This window comes from Pelmatolapia mariae, linkage group LG6, assembly GCF_036321145.2.
Source record: "Pelmatolapia mariae isolate MD_Pm_ZW linkage group LG6, Pm_UMD_F_2, whole genome shotgun sequence".
Taxonomy (NCBI): Eukaryota; Metazoa; Chordata; class Actinopteri; order Cichliformes; family Cichlidae; genus Pelmatolapia; species Pelmatolapia mariae.
Window position 1 is genome coordinate 44,085,630 of NC_086232.1, and position 22,434 is coordinate 44,108,063.

General features: G+C 49.0%; 3 protein-coding genes across 7 annotated transcripts in view; 1 reads left to right on the plus strand and 2 right to left on the minus strand.

The window, feature by feature from the left end:
• Positions 1 to 1,089, minus strand: part of meis1a (Meis homeobox 1 a) — a 26,940-nt gene extending 25,851 nt beyond the window's left edge. The window contains exon 1 of the mRNA XM_063477109.1: positions 633 to 1,089. Within this exon, the coding sequence (XP_063333179.1) occupies positions 633 to 644 (12 nt within the window). The 5' untranslated portion in view covers positions 645 to 1,089. The remainder of the gene's footprint in view (positions 1 to 632) is intronic.
• A 603-nt stretch (positions 1,090 to 1,692) lies between these two features.
• spred2a (sprouty related EVH1 domain containing 2a) lies at positions 1,693 to 13,372 on the plus strand. Of its 5 annotated transcripts, none has more exons than XM_065471162.1 (6): positions 1,693 to 1,893; positions 6,566 to 6,740; positions 8,085 to 8,253; positions 8,333 to 8,397; positions 9,794 to 9,958; positions 10,080 to 13,372. In XM_065471162.1, exons 2-6 carry the CDS (start codon positions 6,600 to 6,602, stop codon positions 10,752 to 10,754), a joined length of 1,215 nt encoding a protein of 404 aa, XP_065327234.1. In that variant the 5' UTR covers positions 1,693 to 1,893; positions 6,566 to 6,599; the 3' UTR covers positions 10,755 to 13,372. The 5 variants fall into 5 exon arrangements, with proteins under 5 accessions (XP_065327234.1, XP_063333172.1, XP_063333173.1 ...); XM_063477102.1 differs by lacking the exon at positions 1,693 to 1,893 and adding an exon at positions 2,384 to 2,780; XM_063477103.1 differs by lacking the exon at positions 1,693 to 1,893 and adding an exon at positions 2,384 to 2,780 and having other exon boundaries at positions 9,794 to 9,949.
• A 2,322-nt stretch (positions 13,373 to 15,694) lies between these two features.
• LOC134629623 (ras-related protein Rab-1A) lies at positions 15,695 to 22,336 on the minus strand. Its single transcript, XM_063477121.1, has 6 exons — positions 22,155 to 22,336; positions 20,746 to 20,818; positions 20,565 to 20,660; positions 20,391 to 20,486; positions 18,986 to 19,117; positions 15,695 to 16,658 (listed from the first exon to the last, which is right to left on the minus strand). The coding sequence occupies exons 1-6, from the start codon at positions 22,166 to 22,168 to the stop codon at positions 16,461 to 16,463; spliced, it is 609 nt and encodes a 202-aa protein (XP_063333191.1). The 5' UTR covers positions 22,169 to 22,336; the 3' UTR covers positions 15,695 to 16,460.
• Positions 22,337 to 22,434: the final 98 nt, after the last annotated feature.

Genomic DNA, 22,434 nt, shown 5'->3' on the forward strand with positions numbered 1-22,434 from the left:
TCATATTACTATTATTACAATTACTAACATCATATTATTATATTATTATTGTTGTTGTTGTTTTTTAATGTCGTTGTTAAAAATAGAAGAATATTAAAATAAACTAATAAAAAATACTTTTTTTATTCAATAAGTTCCGTTTTCGTTCTTTTTAATGTTCGGAGTTTGATAAAAAGACAAAACGAAACGAAATTCTCGTTCGTTCAAAAAAATAATAATAATAAAAGGAAAGAATTAATTTGTTTTTATTTAGAATAATCTCCGATTTATCTCCTTGAAGCAGCAGCTCAATGAAAACATCCGGATTTACCGCTTTTATTAATCCGCTGGTTCTTATTTTCGCCGCACTTCTCATTCTTCTTTAAAAATTAAATTAAATTAAAATGAGACTTTAAATCTTTAAAAACAAAATAAAACAAAACTTTTAATGTGTAAAAATAAAACGGCGTTCACGTCAGGAAACAAAAACGGTATTTTTATTTCCTCGTCGCCTTTTCCACGGTCACGTTTCTCGCGGTGAAACTTTTTTAGTTTCTGAAACTTTTTCTTTGTTTTTCGGCGACTTTGATGAAAAGCGTCGCGCGGGGTTTTCTTGAAAGCAGCGCGTGCCTCCGCGCTCCGTTTATACCCACCCGTTGCGCCATCGGCCCCGGCTCTCCTCGCGGACTCCCGCTGCCTCACGCGGGGCCAAACTCGCATCCAAGTCCCGGTACCGGATCCCGAATCCCGTCCGCGAGCCTAACAGCGCAAGTCCGAGCAGGAGCGGGGTCCCTTCGCGGACACACGCGGTCCTGCTCCGCGCCTCCGGCTCCAGCAGACCGAGCGGCGGGTCGGTGAGCAGCCGGTCCGATCCGGTGACTCCAAAGCGGCGCTGAGGTGACGCCGAGCCGCCCGCGGAGCTCCGAGCCTTCAAATTCCCATCGCAGCTCCGCGAGGAGGCCGAGCAGGGGGAGGAGGGAGGGCCGCTCCCCCCCACTTAAAGGAGCAGACTTCCTGCGCGTGCCCGCGGCTGTCAAATAGACACGGGGACGCGCCTCACCGGAGCAGTTCTGAAGTGAAAGTTTTCCCCAAACACACCGTGCACCTCCTTCCCCTTACACGTGCGGGACTCTACTGACGTCAGACTTTGCGCGCGCGGGGCCTGCTGCCTGTGTGACGTTCTGACGTCATTAAAACGGTTTTAAGTTTAAAACGAAAGAAATCCCAGTTTCATTGTGTCCTGTTTATACGGCGGAAACCTGCAGTCAGCTGACTCTGAAGAGTGACGTGATGATGACGAAACGTCCAGGTGAACGCATTCAAAATTTTGGTATTTATTTACCTGGATGATTGAGCATGCGTCAAAACAAAGCAACCCTAAGCTTCATCTGATGGTCCACTGCGCCCTCTGCTGTTCGCCGTCCGTCATCACAGCTTCGTTTATTTCCGACCACCCTACCAAATACTCACGTTCTCCTCAGTCGGGTTTACAACTGATGTTTATTCAGAATAAAAAGAATAAATTAATCTGTGAACATTTTACAATGATCGAGCTGCTTTTATTAAATGAATTTATATTTCTAGAGCTATTAAAAACAGAAATGTGTTGCAAAGATCACACAGCTGCCTGTTAGCCCAGAAATATGTTCCTGGAACTGTGAAAACTGTGGATTCATCCACCCAAATCTCTGAGTACCCAAACTGGAGCTCCGCCTCCCCGGACGCTCTGTTACTACAGTAACCTCACAGCAGCCATGTTATTGGTCACATGATGTCTTTAAAAATGCTCCAACGCCACAACCACGGTCCAGAGATCCAGCTCAGGTGAAGCCAGCAGACAGCGAGCAGCTACAGCCGCCTGTGTCACCATTCACCTGTGAGTCAAAGAAGCCACGCCCCTAATAATAGAAACGGGTGAGTTGTAAAAACATCCTCAGGTGTTATGAAGGTAGAAATGTTTTACAGAGACGAAACAGTTTGAGTATCAGGATGTAAACATGTTTGTTTTAACATGGAGTCTATGAGGACCGACTCACTGCTGCCTCTGCTGGACGTCAGAGGAACTGCAGGTTTGGCGCTTCAGCGCTTGCTTCATTAATCAGATCCAAATTAATCCTCATTAATGCACACAACGCTGCAGTTGCACAGTTCAGTCACCTGGTGGCACTGGAGCACAGACTTCTGTTAATGTTCCCACAGGCTGGAAGCAGACCGGGGCTCTTATTTTGAAGAGTAACTCAGCTTTTAAAATGAAATATCTGCATTTAAAACAAGGAAAGAACGACTCAAACAGACCGTTAAACACATAAAACATGTAAACTATTATTATTATTATTATTATACGGTGACGCCACGTGACTCTGCAGTCCTTCGGGTCTGACGTCACCCCTCCCCCGCCCCCTCCCGCTCCTCTCCGTCTGACTCTGAATCCAACATGGAGAAATGAGGAGATGGGGCTCGTCCGGGGCCATCCGCACCGACACCAGCGCTCCATTTTCGGTCACCGCATTCCAGCCCGCTCCGGTGGGGGAGGAGGAGGAGGTGACGGAGGAGGCAAAAAAGGCGGAGGTGGAGGAGGTGAAGGAGACTGGATGAGCTCCAGTGACTGAGGACTGGGAGGAGGAGGTGTTGGGGGGGAACACTCACCGGGATTAACGCCGAGGAGGCGCGGAGGGAGCGGGGGAGGACCGGGCTGCTGCTCCTGCTGAGGAAACATGAGCACCGCGCGCGCCGCCGCGGTGGGAGCTCCTTATGACCGGAGGTGAAATGGGAAACATGAGCGAGGACACGCGCCCGGACGAGTGAGTACCCACGAGAACAAACGGGCTCATCTTCATCCTCCTCCTCAGAGGGAGCTGAACGTGAACCTCCTGCAGGAGCTCAGCAGCTCCTCCATCATCATCACATGAGTCATCCTCAGAGGCTGCACGTGCTCAGCCTCATCCGGGCAGGCGCAGGGTGGCTCAGTGTGACTCCGAGGCCCGCTGATTTCACACGATCCTGAGCACTGAAAGTCACTGTGAGCCACCCACAGTGTGCCCAACGTCAGGGTGGTGTTTGTGTGTGTGTCGGGGGGGGCTCATACTTGATAAAACCGTCAGGAGCTAATAGTTTGTGCTCACAGGTGCAGCACAGCACAACTCTGCTGCTCCAATTGGTCTGACTTTTGACCCTTTGGAGGGCGGAGCCAAATGTGATTGGTCTCTTTTACAGCCCTGTGATTCATTTACTGCCTTAACGCAAGTTTTGTGCTGATCCGTACAGGCCGAGAGGCTGTGCTGCCAGGTGGGGGCGGTGTCCACCACGGTGTCCCATCATCCAATGAGCTGCGGAGTCTGCAGGTCTGAGCTTGGCGTGCTGTTTTTCATGGTTTTCGTGCTTCTCTACCTCCTTTTCCCGCCACTTGTAGCCAATCAGCATTCGCCTTGCGCACAGCCCAGCTACACGCTGTTGGGGGTTTTGGAGGAGTGTAAACTGTCTGTTGGCCGACACCACCGCAGTGCCATGAAGCAAGCATTACAGCGTGGCAGCAAGATAAGCGCTGCTTCGCTGTATTGCAGTAAACTCACCCTGTAATCAGTCTGTGGCCCCGCTGTCGGGCACCGGCTTCTCCTGCAGCTGGTAGTCCAGGTTAGAGTGACCCTCCAGAACTGATCCTGGACTGCAGTCCAGCAGGAACGAGAAGCTAGCTGGTACTGAGTTCTGCTACAGCAGCGTCCTGCTATCCGTCCAGCCGGTGAGGAAAGAGCTGGAGCGAGCTGGGTAACAATCAAATTTTCAAAATAAGAGAGCCACTTATTTTCCTCTGAGACAAAAGAACAGCATAACGCTCACAGCTTTGACCAATCAGGTGCCACATCCACCCACCTGATGGAGAACAGTCGGACCCTGAATACGAAACAGAAGGCTGAAGGATGTCCGGCGCTCGTATTCTGACTGTGTCTGTGCTTTCGGCTCATTACGCCTCCTCGATCATTCACAAGCTCGCAAATCCTTCATCTTGGTAGTCGTCCAACCACATAGCAGCTTTCAGTTTGATGCTAGCTGATGGAGCTGACTGGAAGGTGAAGAGTCAGTGAACAAGTTTCTCCTGGAACAAACAGGCTCTGTCTCTTTTCTTCATTGGTGTTTAGAGCTAGTTGTAACTTCCTGTAATCCCTCCAGAACCATCTGCAGTGTTTCATAGTACAAACAAACCAAATACTGCTGTTTGAACCCGACTGAGACAAACCTAGCTTGGCTCTTTGGTTTGAATCGTGCTGAGGATGTTCGGGAGGTTTATCAGGGAAGCCAACTGGGAGCCGACACTGGGGTGGACCTGAACTTGCTGGAGAGCAAGTCAGATGGACGTAAACAAAAACATATAAAAGTAAAGCATCTTTCACCGCAGACAGCGCTGTCACAAAGCTCCTCGCCTGTCACGTAATACGTGTAATTATTACTGTTACTGCAGTCTGCTGTTGTTGCTGAAAGCTGCTCTTATTTCACCTGATCAGGTGGTAGCCGAGCTTGGTATGGAAACACAACTAGCCATAGCAAGTAATCAAGCGTCAGTGATTTAGCCTCGCACGGTGAGGGTTGAGTCTCCTCTTGCTAACCGCCTCGGCCATCACGTGACGTAGACGAGATGGAGTTTGAAAAAGTTGTTAATAACTTGGTAACATTAGAAAGGAAAGCTGTGATGATGATGATGATGATGGAGAGAGGACGGCAGCTCTGACCATGTCCATAAAACAGGAAGTTGAGCAGGTGCAGGTGGAGCACTTTCAGATTAAAACCTCCCTGTTGACAGTTAACCACGTCACACTCAGTCAGGTGTGTTATTGTTACTTCAATGAAGATGTCGGCCTGCGGTTCTGTTAACAGTCCGAGCGGCCCAGAGGATGAGGCTGGTAGTGGGTCTGGAAGTGTGGGTGGTGGGCGGGGTCACCTGTGATGGCCCTGGTTTACCTGAGACAGGTGAAGAGTGCAGACAGGCAGCAAAGTGGTGTGAAATAAAAATACTCGTGTGTTACTAATGATGACCTTTGACCTTTCTCCAGCTGTTGCTCTGAAATGTTGGCACGTGCTTGTGTCTCCTTGGAGACCTACTCTGAGGTCATGACCACACAGCCTTCTTCTGACAGGACGTTTCCTGATTAGCACTCTGATGTTCGATGATGAGCGACGTTCTCAGGGACGACAGTCGGCTCGTGTGGGTCTCATCTGGGCTACTTTGGGCTCAGTCGGTGGAAATGTGTTTGACGGCAAAGAGAAGACACGAAGGTCTGTACCTTCCTGGTTCTGGGTGGTCTAGATGGCAGCTTGATGTGCAGATGTGGGTCGCTAACAGTCGAGGCTATCAGGAAAGCGTGATGTATTGATCCTCCGATAGAGTGCTGTCTTCTTGTCTGTGATAGTGTTGTGCTCAAACCTTCAGTCCTGCTGTTCAGCTCTGAAATTCTTCCCCGTTTCACCAAAGTGAGGGACTATTTTTATCAACTGATGCTCCAAACCAGCCAACAGAGAGCTGAAGCCTTCAGTCAGCTGTGACCTGACAGTCTGATCCAAAGACTGTGGCACCTCATCATGCTGCTCAACGTTTCAATTTGTAAGTTTGCTCACTTACAAAGTAAGAAACAGACTCATGTTTATGGTACTTTCATTTTAATGGAGAGAGAAAGAGGACCATCAAACAAACATCCAGAAAAACACATCATCAATTGATTTGCGTGTTCTTTGGGTCATAGTTGTGTTTCTGTTTCACCGATACGACAGATCGGTGGTCTTGGTGACGGTGGTCCCCACTGTCTTCATTAACAAGCTCCTCCCACCACCTTGCTCATGATCATCCTCACCCCATCTTGCACGGTGGTTGATGTTAGCAGTGACAGCAGCTGCAGGTTAACGTCCTGTGCAGAATGTGGTTGCGCATCCCTGCAGCGCAGACGGCGCCGTCCCTTTAAGCGGGGAAAGTGTCTGAAAATGGAGAATCAGTTGGTGAGGGACCGAAATCCAGCTCTGTGTGTGTGTGTGAGCATGAGTCATCACTGCTTTGCCAGCAGTAACACACACACACACCATCTGTTTGACAGGCAGGCTGAATCACAAAGCAGAGAAAACCTGTGTGTGTGTGTGTGTGTGTGTGTGTGTGAGAGAGAGGATGTGGTGTCGGCAGCAGCACATCTCGACAGCCTGTCGTCAATGGAGACGGATGGGACACGGTGACCGTGGAAACAGGATATAGGAGAAAGCCAAGCAGGAGAGAGAGTCTTGATTTTCTTCGTCTTAATCCCTCCCCCGTGTTTAGTTTTTGGGTTTTTTTTATTTTTATTTATTTATTTATTTTTTGGGGGGGGGGGGGGGGTGTTAGCCGCTGGCAGTTTCATGCCCCGCCTCCGTGAATTTGCTCTGATTGTCTGATCTGTGTGTCGCTGCAGAGGGCAGGAGGCTGTCCAACACCGCTCGCATTCACCGTGTTATCGGTGTTATGCATTCTGATTGGACAGCAGTCCTGATATGAGTGTGCTCGGTCTGGTCACATGATCTCCCACCTGCGGCTCTCCTCATAGGAGGAGAGCTAAGACTTCCTGTTTCTCTGTTGCAGTGATAGCTACATAGTGCGCGTCAAAGCGGTGGTGATGACCAGAGACGAGTCGAGCGGCGGCTGGTTGGCGCAGGACGGCTGCCTGAGCAGAGTGGGCGTGTGCAGACTGCTGCCGACCGAGCTGCTGGGACGTAACACGTTCCTGATCCACGGAGAACGTCTTAAAGACAAGCAGGTGAGCCCCGAGCCTCTGCACGCACCCTCAGCACCAGGACGTCTGAACCAGGAGCTCCTGCAGAGGACGGCGTCACATGACCCTGACTCTGGAGACAAATACTGCTTACTCTGTTGTTATTATTATTATTATTAATAATATAACGTGAGCATTCACAGTTTCACTCTGATATATAAGACACGCTGCAGATGTCTTAGGTTCAGTAAAATCTTTCATAGTTTCACAGGAAATTCTGATTCCATTATCAGTATCACTGATTGATTCCTCATTGGCTCCTGTTTGAGACTCGGCAGCGTATCAAAGACTTTCTGCTGTGGGTCACATGTTTGTGCATGTTGGAGGGATTTCCCTCAGTGTTGGCTCATTACTCAAAGAAATGTCATTAATTACTCAGAGTACTTCAAAGTAATTCAGTATTTTACTTCATTTTAATTCATTACTTCTGCATTTCTCCATAAAATGTCCTGAAACTCGTTGTGTCACAATCACAGTTTAACAACATGAGGTCACAGCCCCACACACCAACACGCTCCTCTGTGCTAATGGCACACGTGATGGTTCTCTTAGTGTTTAGGTATGAACACAAAGCAACGATGGAAACCAGCACGGTCGTCATGGTGATTCTACTGTAGAAACATGAACAGGTAGACTGCTCATCAGTCTCTGACCTGTTGAAGTTCAGGCTCTGGCTGCTGGGCTGGAGTCTGCATACACTCAGCTTTAACATCACTCTGGGCTCTTGACTAGCTTAGCATTAGCATGCTGTCTGATTAGCTTAGCGCTAGCATGCTGTCTGTGCAGGTGCTCGCAAAGAGCTCAAGTTGTGTTAGCAGCATAATGCGGTTGTTTCATCATTATCTCGTCCTTTAGTCCAATAAAAATCAAAGTAGTGTCCATGTCCACGCCGCAGACCGCCCCTATTTTCCTCTGAAGTCGGCTGATTGTAGCACAAGTGCAAGAACCAATAAGCGGGACTGACATGCAAGCAGACTAACAGTTCCAAGGAATTGGACTACTGTCTCAGCTGCACCTCCATCATATGTTTGAGAAAGGTTTTCGGGAGATGAACTATGGAATATGGGAGAAATTGTTCTTTTTTAAGATTTCACTATCTCAAAGGTTTGATGATTAGTTTGGCTTCAGTTTAAGGGAGTGATAGAAAGTATTTGTGAACGTGGCCGTGGAGGTCCTTTCGTTTGAACCCAAAGTAGTTTTTTCCATCATTAGATTCAGTCGTTGAGGTCAGAGGACTCTTTTTACGCTGTCCGTGTTTCTCGTTGTTGCCATGACATCTTTCTCGACAACGCTGTTGTCTTCTTTGTCCGATGTCTTTGAAACAATCAGGTGATTCTTGAGTGCTTCTTAAAGAAGGATCTAGTCTACACGAAGGCCACGCCCACTTTCCACCACTGGAAGGTGGACAACAAGAAGTGTGGCCTGACTTTCCAGAGCCCGGCCGATGCCCGCGCCTTTGATCGCGGCGTGAGAAAGGCCTTGGAGGACCTAACCGAAGGTAGGCGGCGATAGCTTGAGCTCTGCCTCCATCTGCGTTCACGTTGTAACTCATCAGCTTCTCTGCTGTCTCACTCCAGGGTCGACCACGTCCTCGTCCACGCTGCAGAATGAGGCCGAGCTCGGCGATGATGACGTCTTCACGGTGAGTCACGTGACCCTCCAGTCCTTCACTGTGATGGTGGCAGGATCTGTGGAGGAGTCACTGGAGCTGGTATATTTATTTTTGTCTGGCTGTGAGGACACGCATGTCCTCGCAAAGATGAAAATATAAAATGTGTTGCTACAATGTCAGACAGGAAGTGTGATGGACGGGAGGGGGTGGGTTTCCTGTTTATGGCCAGGCACATGTCCCCATCCTGTTTGGATTAGTCACAGATACAGCACAAGCAATCTGGTGATGGTGGGAAGGAAGAACTCCCGTTTACAGAAGGAAACCTCCAGCAGAACCAGGCTCAGAGCAGCCAAACACCCATAAACCCCTCCTGCCTCCTCCAGGAGCTGAAAGGACACCGTGGACTCGAGCTCTCGAGTTCATGCAGGTATAAACAAAACCGAGGAGGGCTTCCAGTCTTGGAGCTCTGTCAGTAACACACAGGTGTGAGGTGTGCATGCTTTGATTCCCGGAGGTTTCAGTTACTCTCTGCAGGTCCTGACCTTTCTGTCCCGTCTGTCCATCTTTAAAGAAAGCGGCGTATTGTTTCTGCAGGATGCCAGCGCTGGAGACGCTGACCTCAAAGGAAGGAGCGTAGCTGCGGAACATGAGGATGGGTGTGTTTTTAAGGAAAATAGTTCTTGGAAAGAGCTCGACTGGGAGGCGCTCGCAGGACAATGGACATGTAGACCAACACCAGCTGTCACAGTGCTTCCTGTCCTACAGATGGATGGAACGTAGTTTTTCATATGCTGCAGTGGACATGAAAAACTAGTTCATGCATTTATTACTTCCAGGCTGGACTACTGTAATTCATTATTATCAGGAAGTCCTAAAAACTCCCTGAAAAGCCTTCAGTTAATCCAAAATGCTGCAGCAAGAGTCCTGACAGGGACTAGAAAGAGAGAGCAGATTTCTCCTGTATTGGCTTCCTGTTAAATCCAGAATTCAATCTCTACTATCTCTACTTTTAAGATTAGGCTTCAAACTTTCCTTTTTGCTAAAGCATATAGTTAGGGCTGGACCAGGTGACCCTGAATCCTCCCTTAGTTATGCTGCAATAGGTGTAGGCTGCTGGGGGATTCCCATGATGCACTGGGTGTTTCTTCTTCTCTCTGTGTGTTAACAGACCTCTCTGCACTGAGTCATTAACTCATGCTGTGATTTGATGACATATATAAATAAACCTGAATTGAACTGAAGATATAAAACATGCCGAGAATGATAAGAATGACGCTGTGCTCCTTTGAACTTAACCTGCTCCTGTCCAGGTGATGTGTTACTATGCTACAGTTACTATGGTGATTCAGGAAACTTTCCCCCGTTAACGCTAATCAGGCTGCACAGCACCGCCTCTGGCAACACCTTTTCTCCTTTTGTCCTCCAGACTGCCACCGACAGCTCGTCCAACTCATCCCAGAAGAGAGAGCCAGCGATGCACACGCTCACCCCGCCCACCTTCTGTGAACCCCGCCGGCACCACTGCATCCTGGGACATTTGTATGAACAGCATCGGCCCACTGAGCATTACTTCCTGGACCAGGTGAGTACGGTAAGAGCGAGAGTCTCGTTTCTAATTGGTCAGAATGATAAAGCGACTGTGGTGCTGATGTGACAGACAAACACCGTTTTATCCTACGCCGCCTTTAAACACGCTCCACCTCCTCCTGCAGGCGGTGCATATGTTTCCTCGTCACGTCAGCTTCCAGTTGGAGGACGAGGAGGTCGTACGCATCAACCCCCGCGAGCGGACCTGGCTCACCGGCTACGAGGACTACCGCCACGCCAACTCCTCACGCGACAAACTCGCCCAGCTCCACAACCCGGACGCTTGCGTGCACTTTACCAAGAGCGAGCCGGCCAAACGCGACTACGCCTACCCGTACCCTCTGAGCTGCGACGGAAAACCCAGCTGCCTGGAGATGGGCGGCGGCCACAGGGCGGTGCTGACGGTGCAGCCGCGAGCCCCGGAGCTCAAAGGCAAACTGCGGAAGGAGGACGCAGAGCGCTCGCGCTGCGTTTACTGTCAGGACATGTTCAATCAAGAGGACAATGGGCGGGGCCGCTGCCACGAGGCGCCCGACCCCATTCAGACGTGCATCCGGCGCGTGAGCTTCATGTGGTGCGCGGACAGCCTTCTGTATCACTGCATGTCTGATCCGGAGGGGGATTACTCAGACCCGTGCTCCTGCGACACCACCGACGAGCGTTTCTGCCTGCGCTGGACGGCGCTGGTGGGCCTGTCGCTGCTCGCTCCCTGCATGTGCTGCTACGCCCCCCTCAGGGCGTGCTACCGCTGCGGCGTGGCCTGCCGCTGCTGCGGCGGGAAACACAAAGCTGTGGGCTAAAGCGTTGCAGGCCCTGCCCCTTCCACAGTGACAGCTAGGACTCGCAGCAGGAAGCGGGGAGTTGGAGGTCCCTGCGATATCTACGTTGTTGTTGTTTTGTCGTCGTTGTCGGTCTTCATAACTCCAGCTGCATCTCAACGTCCAGAAGCTTCTGTATGAGTCTTACATGATCAGTACTTTTACGCAGATGTGTGCACGTTATATTTTTACACTCATGTGTCCTAACGCCCGGATGCGTGGGTGTGTCTGTCTGTATGAATGTTGCTGTAGCGCTCACCCACACCCACACCACCCGTCACAAAGTCAGCTGCTTCACTCGCTGCTGTTAGCCGAAAAAAGCTTTGTTCTGTTCGCCACCAGAAAAATCACGTTAATCAGCGAACACGGTGCTCCTGATGCTGAGCTGACCAAACCTTAACTCAAAGCTAAGGGGTCAGAGGTCGAGCCCCTGTTGTCTGTGGGGTAAACCTCCTCAGCAGGGGTGGGAGCCTGTTCTCTGAGCGTCATACCGTTAACACGAACCAAAGAGAGACCAACAAAAGTCTACAGCTGCTGTGTTACTAAGCCTCATGAGGCTTCGTGACGATTAACGCACTCACCACAAAACGTGCACGCGTCATATTCTCGCCGTCCGTCTGTGGTCGTGCGAAAGCCGCTCGTTGAGCTCTCAAACTCCAACGAAGAGCGTTGATGTTGAGTCGAGAGCGCATTTGTTCTCGCAGCTCGTCATGTTTCAAGCTGCAATGGCGCTGGACATCGGCTCGCTCGCCTTTCACTTCAAAGAAAACGTCATTAGTCCATTTCCTGGACTACGCAGCGTCCACCTTCGTTTTCTTGACAGCTGCCATGACTCTTCATCATCTGTGGCGATCCTGTGATGGCGTACATCACCTGATTTTGACTCGGACACGCAGCCGTGTATGTTTGATTTATTCGTGCGTATGTAAAATATAAACATTTCATTGCTTTGGTCTCGCCGGCCGTATACGACCTGGAGGCCGAGGTTGCCCACCCCCGCTCTAGTGTATTTCCTAGTCCACAGCCAGCCAATCAGCACTGTTCTTCACTCTCATTGGTTGTTACTGAAGCTGCTTCAACAGAGTAGAGCAGAGTTTGTCCCTGCCGTCAGTACAAGTGGCTGACTTTGATCAGTTTGATGGTGAAACGTGTTTCACTGTGCTGGGAGCTCTGGTTTCTGATCCTTACAGTGGGTATTTAACTGGTTTCAGTTTAACTGGAGCAGGTAACCCAGCAGGTCTGACCAGTGTGATGATGACCATTTCTAGAGACAGAATGATGATGAGCGAAGCACTTCCTCAGTCCTGATCACACCTGAGAGTTTCCTTTAATCACAAATTTAGGATCCGATGCGCTCAGGTGCGGTCTGTGTGCATCTACCACTGCGGGCAGTCTGTGGTCCGGGAACGCCCCCACGGACACCCCAGGCACTGTCAGTGGGGGTGTTCGTGCTGCATGCTGCAGGTGATGCCGGCTCGCTTAAAAATGCATCGAAGTAAAAATGTTGAATCCTTGAAGGTCCTGGATCACAGGAAGCTCTGCGTCGAGCAGCAGACGAGGACACTGCGCTGAACACAACAGCTGGTCTGAAGTTTAGTGACGCGGACGTGCCGCTCGATGTCAGAAGATTTCAATCTAAACAAATAACGAATCATGGAGATCATCCGCTGGCGCTCTGCTATTCAGAACATCTGAAGCGATGTGGTTTCTCCACTTCACGGCCAAAAGCTCTCGACTATTGAAACTGTCTCAGAGTAAAGTTTTAACGCAGCTAGAAGATGATCCTGGTGTCACATGTCGGTACAAAGACGACCCTTCAGATCCCCTGACCTGTTTTACCTTTAGCAGCCGCCCAGTGATGACACAGGCCTAGAAACTTTTTTAAATTCCCGTCCCCCGAGACGCTTTGTTGGCCCCTCCCACACGCTCTCTTACTTTCTGCTGACATCATGGCCCGGTGATGTCCACCGGGCTCTAATTTCAGTTTACGGCTGACGTCAGAATCTAAACGGTGCCACCTGTAGGCTGAGAGCAGTATTACAGTCTTGTGATGTCATCCAGTAATAAATATGAACAGCAGGTGTGAAACAGTAAAAGTCTATTTTATAAAACTGAAATGACCTGTAATATAAACGATTTCATTATGAGCTTCATTTTTATAGAAGACGTGTAGCTGTCGTCCGTGACGTGAAACATACGATCAGCCTGTAAGATCCCGCGCCGCCGCCGGTCGGGAGGATCGCCCGTCTGTCCGACCTGCGTCTCTGCTGACGTGTCCCTCGTGTGTTTTCCTGTCTGTGGCGAGGAAGGTGAACTGAAAGCAGTGTCTGTGTTTGTTAAAGGAAAGTGCCTGAAGCCTCCTCTTCATCCTGTCCTGATGTTTCCCTCAATCATGTGTAAAGAATATAAGGTGAATTCACAATTTTGTCTTTTTATATATAATTCACATTTGTACCTATGTAAAAAAACAAAAACACAAAAAGATTCTATATAAATCTATGTATCAGGTGTATGATGTACATTTTCAGTTCTATTTTTTTATTGTTTCTATTATGTGAGCGAGCCGAGGAGATGAATAAACACAAATGTCATCTGGAAATGAAAGGAAACCACTCGGATGGTCAGTCTGTGTGTCTGTGTCGGTCAGGTTGTGGGAGTGGCCTAAAGCATCAGCCTGTGTGTGAGCGCGCTGTGAGCAGACAAACGCTTACAGTCAAGAAGCCCCCGAAAATCATTTCGTACGGTTTCTCTGGGAACATTGTTTCCGTGTGTGCAAACATCTTTATGAAATATGAAAAACTTCCCACCTGACCATGTGAGATGTGGAGTAAAATTTCCTTTTAGCAGGAATATTGAAAGGCTTCAGCTCCCCTCGGTCATCAGTTTTACACAAAAACATCAATTAAAAAATCCTTTTAGTGATGAAGGTTGGGCTGCTCCTACAGCTGTTCCTCAGGAGTGGAGCTCAGCTGAAGACACGCGGTTGAAGTTCCTGAAATATTCGGATGGACCAAATCCACGTGAGCTTCATTGGAAAGACCCGGACAGCGTCAACTTTATGAAATGATTCCATAACATTCAGCTGATTCTGCAGGTGTCTGTAAGTTGGGTACTTTAGCATCTAGCTAGCCCTGCAGAAGAGGAGCGAGCATAAAGGGACTAACACGTGGCAGGTAATTTGAAATGTGGCGTTTGAGCTCAACAAACATCAGCAAACACACAAACTGTTTGTCTCACAGTGTGTTGCAGCTGAAGGTCCAGCTGCTGTGTTTCACAGGGAGAGAGCAGAAAGAGCTAAGTTCACTCAGAGATGGACAAACGTAAGAAAGGACAGGAGAGGAAGAGGAGAGCTTAGAGTTAAAGGAAGGACGCTCACATGGAAGTCCTATGTTGTTAAATCTGTACGTGTCACATGATGTTTGTTCATAAACCTGCGGATAAACAAACTGAGGCAGAGTAACTGTTATTTAAAGGCTGCTGTGCAGGATGCCTGTACTTTTGTCAACAGCTCTAAGACTGATCCTTCAAGAATATTTGTAGTTTATCCAAAAAATCATTTTAGTTTTTTCTTTACAGAAGCCAGGTTTAAGTAAAAGTTTGTTCGTCCTCAGCTGAGGGAGCTCAGTTACCATGGTAACCCCACCTGCTCTCTGACTCCTCCCCTCCTGCTGCACCTGAACCAGCTGACTGACCCTCAGAGTGGGCAGAAGTTTTTAAAATCTCTGAAATCACAGCTGATCGTTTCTAATCATCCAGTCGACGATATACGAGGACTGATCAGTGATTGGTTATCAGCTCAGGATCATCGCTGTCATTACCGGAGGCTGAGCGCTCACCTGGATCACCTGGTCCTGGTTGTCGTGTCTTCCATCTTTTTATGGATTTTGCATTTTTTGTGTTTGACATAATCAGAGACAGGAAGTGACACAAAATTCAAAACCTTCAACAAGAGTGTAATAAAGACCAGAAACAGGACAAATAGTGAGAGCTGAGGCACGGAGGTCTGAGAGTGCCACAGAAGCTTTTAGAGCTCAGAGTTTAAAGGTCTTTGTGGAGGAAGATTACTTTCTACATTCCATGTTTAAGAAAAACTTAAAAAGCAGAAAGAGTTTTTACTTTGCTGTAACTTAAATGTTTTCACCGTCTTGCAGCCGTTTGGCTGTGGGGACGTACGGATGTGGAGGGAACCTGCAGCAGCACCTGGATGTGCTCCTCCTCACGTCCCCCAGTGTTCCTACACGCAGACTCCTCTGTAGCAGAGGTTTGGGGCATTGAGCGCCCGTCCTGTTGGAGGCGCTGTCGCCTCGCTCAGTGATGGCACGCTGAGGTTTGCCGGATGTTCTTCTGACTCTGCGAGCGGTGTGGACCGCACGGCTGTACCATCAGGACCAGCAGACCAGGTTCAGCCTGTGGTGCCTCCTCCAGTCTCTGCCCTCGTGCAGGGCCTGAGGTACGTCTTGCCAGACATTTTATGAACAGGAAGCATTGTTAAAGCATAGCGTGTGACACTTTATTTTGACAGGAACTTCCTGTTTATGACCCTTTAATAAAAACAGTGTAGTTTATGTGAGACATTTATGTTGTTTTAGTGTAACACTGAGGGTCGCGGGAGCCTGCGTACGATACGTACGTGTGGTTTCTGACACTCGAGCTAACTTCAGAGCCTCCGTCTGCTCGCAGAGGAAGCTTCTCGAGATCTGATTGGTAACCAGGTGTTGCCCTCTCGCCTGCTCCAGTGCAGGTCACGTGTGCAGCACCAGTTACCATGGCAATGTTGAATGACATTAAGGTGGTTTTACCTTCATTTGTTTCTGGTTTAAGCGGCCTGAAGCCGTGCAGGTGTGCCTAATAAAGTGAGCGCTGGGCGTGCCCAGGTGTGAGCTCTGACAGGAAGTAAAGAAAGACAGCAGGAGCACGAGCAGTTATCAAAGATCTCCTTCATGGTTTAATATTTGAATTTGTGCCACAAAAACGTCACGTCCGCAGCCACAAATCACGTGCTGAGATTTCTACGTGCAGCGCGTCGCCGCCGCTGCTCTACTCTGCAGATCATACATGTATGTATAAATATGTACAGTTTGGAGCTTCTTCTTCAGCAGGGCTCTTCTCCGGGCGTGGTTGTGCTGTAGGTGGAGAAACATGGGCGAAGGAACCCGTCCGGATGCAGCACATGCTTACGGGCGTGTACAGGAATGTTAGGGGGGTGGGGTGGGGGATCTCCGCCAACAACACGAGAGCGCCGAAGGCAAGAATGTGACGAGGGTCTGCGGCCTGAAGGCACGGCGTTTTCAGGGCGGCCCTGTGAAGTTGGATCAGGGGAGGGGGGGGCGGGGCGGGGCATGCATGATGCTGGTTTAAGCATGTGCTTCACTGGACGGGCCAAATAACGAGCTGTGAGAGGAGATGGGGGCGGGGCTTCACTGTTAAAAATGGGACACGTCGCTTTACTTTTAGGAAATTAGAAGAAAGCCCGGTGTGAGTGGGGGCGAGGGCGGGGTCTTTGACAAAGGGGTGGGGCCTGGTGGAGCTGCACACACAATTACAAACCACTCAGTCTCTCTCTCACTCGTGCTCTCTCACTCACTCTCTCTCTCTCTCTCTCTCGCTCTCTCTCTCTCGCTCTGTGGTTGCCATGGTTACATTGAGACTCGGGGGAGGGGCGGGTTCGGCGTGTGGCGGTTTCGGGCCTCAGCAGCAGCCCCCGGACGAGGTGTTGACTGGCTTGCTCTGGATCTTGACGTTGGACTTCTCGGCGGCACCGGCCGTGGCGCCCGGGCCCATCCGCTTCTTGATCTCGGCCGCCATGGTCATGAAGGCCTGCTCCACGTTGGTGGCGCTCTTGGCGCTCGTCTCCAAGAAGGGGATCCCCAGGTTATCTGCAAACTCCTGCAGAGGGAGGAGGGGCACGCTGTGAGTGGATCGCTTCACTATCAAACACGTTCATTTTCTCCACGTCACATTAAAAACATTAAAACCTCAAACACAGAACGTTCACGTTCAGCCTGAAAGCTGCAGTTCCTCTGACGTCCAGCAGAGGCTCCAGCAGTGACTCAGACCCCATTTGTCCTTCGCACAGCTGGAACACGGGTTAACGCGGCTTTTAAACTGACGCATTCTCACCGCTCCTAAGGAAGTCGCAAAATCTGCACACAGTTCAATTCATCAGACACAGATTCATGAGTCGCAGGTGTAGAACTCAGCACCCACGAGTGGGAACACCGAGTGGGTGAAGTGGGTCACTCTCATGCTGCAGAGCCGTTTACGGGTGCAGGCGCCGTCTGAAGCGCATACGTGCTGTTGTTTGTGTCTGTTTGGACCAAAGCTATACTTGATCCTGTTTCTTTGCCAATCAAAAAACAGATGAATCGTCTGCTTCCTGGAGTAAGTGATCTGCTGCCAGCTCAGCATTTCCAACGCTATCGTCGTGTTTACGGAGGGAAGAAACGGTAAAAACAGCGTTTTCTAAGGACGGCGGTCGAGAGCGCTCGCTGCTTTCAAGCAAAACCAAAAAAGTCCACGCTTTCCTATTGGTGGAAAAATAAAAACCAATTTTAAAAAATGATATGGCAACATGGCGTTTGGTTGTTTAGGAAGACTGGGAAGTTTTAAGAGTGACAGCGGCGAGGAGCGAGCGAAAGAGAGTTTTAAGATGTGAGAGATTTGCCGTGTGTAGTTTTGTTGTGTGTCAGAATAATGTCACCTTCAGGCCTGCAGGTATCAGGCTGTGATGTTCTCCTGCTGATTGTTCTGGAAATAGTTTGAAAAAAAACCACCTTGGCTGCAGTTTTAAGTAAATAGCAACATAAACTGTTGTTTACAAAACTTGTGTATGGGTTTTAAAATGTACAATTTCTATTTGTATTTCAAGTTATGAAAATGATTCATTAATTTTTGTGGTTGTTACAGTAAAATATAACTTTGTTTCTGCTCTGATTTGATGTTTTCAGTCTGACCTTAGATCAGTTGTGCTAACTCAGTGTGTCCAAAGGAAACAGTAAACGGTGACACCAAACAAGGTGAACAGTTTTTAAAGGTGAAATGTGGAGGTCAAAGAGGTCAAATCCAAAGTAGTGACAAACGGCCGAGTTTACCCGGGGGACTAACGTGTGTCACGTGTGTGGAATGCAACTGCGAGGAGGACCAGTGCAGTGTTTTTTTCTCCGTCACGCACCGCCTTTGACATAAATATAATTTCATAATCTTCATCATCAGAGGTCAAAGGTGGAGGAACTCTCAGCACAGGCCTGATGGCACAGCGAGTGTCAGCACAGCAGCTTCCTCCTCCTGTGCTGACTCTGCGTCTGCATCCACTTACTCATGTCTTCTACTTCCAGGGTTCGTACGCTTTTTTCAGGATCAAATTCAAGCACTTTTTAAGCACTTTCAAGGTCCCTTTTTAAGCTTTTCCAGCACACAGTTGCAGCAACTGTGACGTTCACTAGTAGAACTGACACACAAAACAAAACAAAACGACTACATTACACACTAACTACACAAGACAACACACTAACTTGAGACTCCAAACATGATAAACATCACAAATTTCTCACGTATCAAAACTCTCTCTCTCTCCTTTTCGCTCACTCGCTCTCTCTCTCTTCCCAACAACCAAATACCACATGTTGCCGTATCATTTTTTGATTGGTCGACATGGTACATTTTTCCACCAATAGGGAAGGAGTGTTTTTTCTTTTTTCACTCACAAGCAAAGCGTGTTTGCTAGCGCTCCCCATAAAAAACGCAGTTTTTACCGTTTCTTCCCGGAGTAAACGCCACTGTTTTATTCAGAACCCCCCCTCCCCCCCAAAAAAACGAAAAAAACATTGGTTTTACTGACCTATCAACACAATTTAAAAACTGGTATATAGCTTGAAGTCCGCACGTTCGACCCAAGTTGAAATGGAGACTCTGGGTCCGTTGACCCCAGCGGGTTAACCAGAAAGCCTTAAGTTAGCTAGTTATGTATCGGGCTAATGTTTAAAGCTTTCACTTGAGTAAATTAACTCATATTACTGCTAAGTAATGTTAGCTAAGTTCACAGCATATTCCGTAATAGCGCTGCCATAATGCATCACACTCAGTGCATTTCAATCATTTCTCCAGCGAGTTTTGGCGTGCTGACGGCTGACCCCAGAACAGTCCCTTCTATCCTAACTGACCTACGGATGCCGAGTGCTTCTGTCGCCCACTGATGGAGGACTGTGACCTCTTACCTTAGCTGTGGTGTAGTCCACGACTTTCTTCGTTGTGAGGTCGCACTTGTTGCCTACTAGCAGCTTGTTGACGTTCTCACTGGCGTAGCGGTCGATCTCCTGTAGCCACTGTTTGACGTTGTTGAAGGACTCCTGAGGACAGAGAGACGGTGAACACAGAGCTTTTCACACCGCCGACAGACGCCTGCAGGGGGCGGTGTTTACACCAGTCATTTCACAGTTCCACGCACGATTATGCCAAATACCCAACAAACAGCCCCTCCCTGACCCCACCTCACTTCCTGCGTGTGTTCAGAGTGCGTGCATGCTTCGAGCTCCTGTACGTACGGTGCAGGCCGCAACAGAAACCAATCCTCCTCCTCCCTGCACACCTTTGTGAATCTGTGTGTCTGACATTAAACAGGAAGTTTAACATTGGGTCTGTCCCGCATGATGGGAGCCGTCCAACAGAACAGAAACACGTCAGGTGCGCCGCTCGCTCAGCGAGGCTGCTGCAGGGCGTGTTCCTGTGTCAGTCTGTATTGTGTGTCTGAACTTGTCCGGCCGGTTTTCTCGCCGCTCTTCCGTCGCTGTGTTTGAGCTGCGAGCGAGGCTGAACATCTACTGGCCAACGAACACGAGACGGGAAGGGTCTGAACACTGAACTTTCAAAATAAGAGCATTGGCCATTTTCCACTACTGAACAGATGAAATTAACAAAAATAATAAATATCAAGACAAGTGAGCAGGAAGTTCAAAAACGACATAAAACATCTAGATCCTGTCCCTCACAGTTAGCTTCTGAACAAGGCTTTTATTTTGGTAAGCTGGACATGTGAGAAGTAGCTCATCCCTCCTTCAGGGTGCAGAGACACAAAGAAAGACAGAGACGAGGACCCCACCCTGCTCATCAATGACTGACTGGACCTGTTGGAGAACTCACAGACGTCTCTGTCGCTGAAACCATCAGCAGCTTATGGAAAACATGCTGCTGATGAGCACTTCCTGGATCTGAGCAGATGTTACGGGTCAGAATTGAACTGTTTGCCTTTTGTATTTCCTTCATCAGCACCGCTAGTTGAGCTTCTGTTATTACCACCGAGCCTTCAGACTGTTTTTATCATGTGTTTGGACTGCGGGAGGGAGCCGGAGAACAAACACAGAATCCACGCAGGAAGAACCAGCCGGCCGCCGGATTCACAGCTGGAACCTTCCTGTTGTGAGGCGGCGGTGCTGACTGCCACAGATTAATATGTAGATCTTATAACTGTGTATCACATAACGAGCTTTAAAGTGAGTTAGTGAATGCAGAGTTTTAGGGCTGCTGTCAGGTACCGACACCATGAGCAGCTGTCCCGGGTCATCAGCCACGCTGAGCCCTGCTGTACACCACACACGTCACGCTTTGAGCGCCGTCAGCACTCACCTGGTCCGTCACATCGTAAACCACGATGATGCCGTGAGCTCCTCTGTAGTAACTGGACGTGATGGTGCGAAAGCGCTCCTGACCCGCCGTGTCCCACTGAGGAGGAAAAGCAGAGCGTCAGTCCAGTCAGAGCAGAGTGACATCATCACCGTATGTGACCAATCGTGTGCTTACAATCTGCAGCTTTATGGTCTTCCCGTCCAGCTCGATAGTCCTGATCTTGAAATCCACGCCAATGGTGCTGATGTAGCTCTCTGTGTACGTGTCATCCTGGACACACACACGCACACAGGTGAGTCTGTGCTACAAAATGACCTGCAGTTTACCATGACAACATTGTGTAAGAAACACTCACTGCAAACCGGAGCAGGAGACACGACTTTCCGACCCCAGAGTCCCCGATCAGGAGCAGTTTGAATAAATAGTCACTGTGAAGACAGAAAACATCATCATTACATCACACATGCGTCACACTGCTGCCGGCCTTTATGAGTGTGTGTTTGGTGTGCATGCTCCTTTAAAGAGAACAAGTACAACAACACACAGCTGCTTCCGTGCTGGACTTTTACTGTGGGCGGGGCTTCGCTCACACACGCACACGCACACACACACACACAGGAAAGCAGGTGAGGCAAGATAAGGTGTTCCTCAGGACTAACAGGTGTTTTTACCTGCAGATGCTTTACTGACACAGTTTGGAAGAATGTGTCTGAACAGACTTTGTTCAATTAACAATAACGAGTCAGATGTTGACTTTGATTAAAAACAAGGAGTGACATCATAATCATTATAATCAGTCATCAACACTAATACTCATATTATTCTGTTAATAATCTCCCATTATTACTACATTACCTGCTGTAACACAGAATACTGCATTGTTCTGTTTTGACTTTGTTACTCAAATATTTGATATGCTGACAGCAGAAGTCTGTTATTAAGTTATAAGCTCGTATAAATACACAGAAGCGACAATGATGACGATGTTTCAGCTGCAGTAACACAGGATGAATGAAGCCTGTGTGTGTGTGTCCTGTACCTCACACACACATGAACACAGCAGGAACGCTGAAACTCCTGTTCATACTTTAAGTAAACAGGATTTGTGTATCTTAATGTGTGATAATGTTCAGCAGCCCTTTGACTTGAGTAAACGATCAAAGTACTGTGAATTCTGGTTAAAGTACACCATGGGGGCGACTGGTGTAAACGCCCGATTGGTTAATCGATTATCTGATGGATCAGCTGTTCGTTGGTGTCAACTGCAATGAAGTAACAACATATTACCCAATAACGCGCAGACTTCCTGTTTGCGGCGCATACGTCACACCCAGCCCGGTTCGGTTCGGGTTCACTGACGGAGCTGAAACCCGAACCCCGGGCCTCACACTGGAATCGAACCGAGTGAGCCGAGCCTGTGTGTCAATAACACACCCTGACCGTTAAGCTACGTAGCTGTTGTTAGCATGCTAGCGGCTAGCGTCTCTGACAAACTGTTAGCGAAATCGAAAAATCCGCCGGTTCAGGCGCACGGAGCCCGGAGAACCGTGCCGTTAGGCGGCCCTTTGGTGTTATATCTGAGCGCTGTCACTCGGTCTACGCTGCGTTCACAGCCCGTTAACGGAACAGAGAGACAAAGCAGCGGACGGTCGTCTTCAGTCCGCCCGGCTAGCTGCGCTTTCATTAGCTTAGCTTAGCATAGCTCCTCGGCTAATCTTCCAACTCCGCCGGAACGGTCACAGCCGACATCAAACTGACACTTACTATTCGGGATTCATCGTTGACTACAGGCTCAGAACCGTCACTGCGGTGGATTCAGCTGCAGGTCGTCGCGGATTAATCTGTAACTGGCCTCGTAGTGAAGAAAAAACACCGTTTTTTTCTGATGGAGTGGCTAAACTGCCCGTCGCAGCCAGAACAGCATAATCGAATCAAATATGGCTGTCTCACTACCTACCCGGAAACGCCGCAGATTGGAATCATGGGTAGTGTAGTTCTGTGAAGATGGGCGTTTACGCGTCGTCAAGCCACACAAACAAGATGA

Bases quoted from the DNA above. Each gene is read 5' to 3' on its own strand.
- spred2a (XM_063477102.1), top strand. From the start codon at position 2,731: ATGACCGGAGGTGAAATGGGAAACATGAGCGAGGACACGCGCCCGGAC. The intron at 8,254-8,332 runs GTAGGCGGCGAT...GTCTCACTCCAG, and splicing joins CTTGGAGGACCTAACCGAAG to GGTCGACCACGTCCTCGTCC. The intron at 9,959-10,079 runs GTAAGAGCGAGA...CTCCTCCTGCAG, and splicing joins TCCTGGACCAGGTGAGTACG to GCGGTGCATATGTTTCCTCG.
- LOC134629623 (XM_063477121.1), bottom strand. The intron at 19,118-20,390 runs GTGAGTGCTGAC...CTCTGTCCTCAG, and splicing joins TTTACGATGTGACGGACCAG to GAGTCCTTCAACAACGTCAA. The intron at 16,659-18,985 runs GTAAGAGGTCAC...CTCCCTCTGCAG, and splicing joins TGGACTACACCACAGCTAAG to GAGTTTGCAGATAACCTGGG.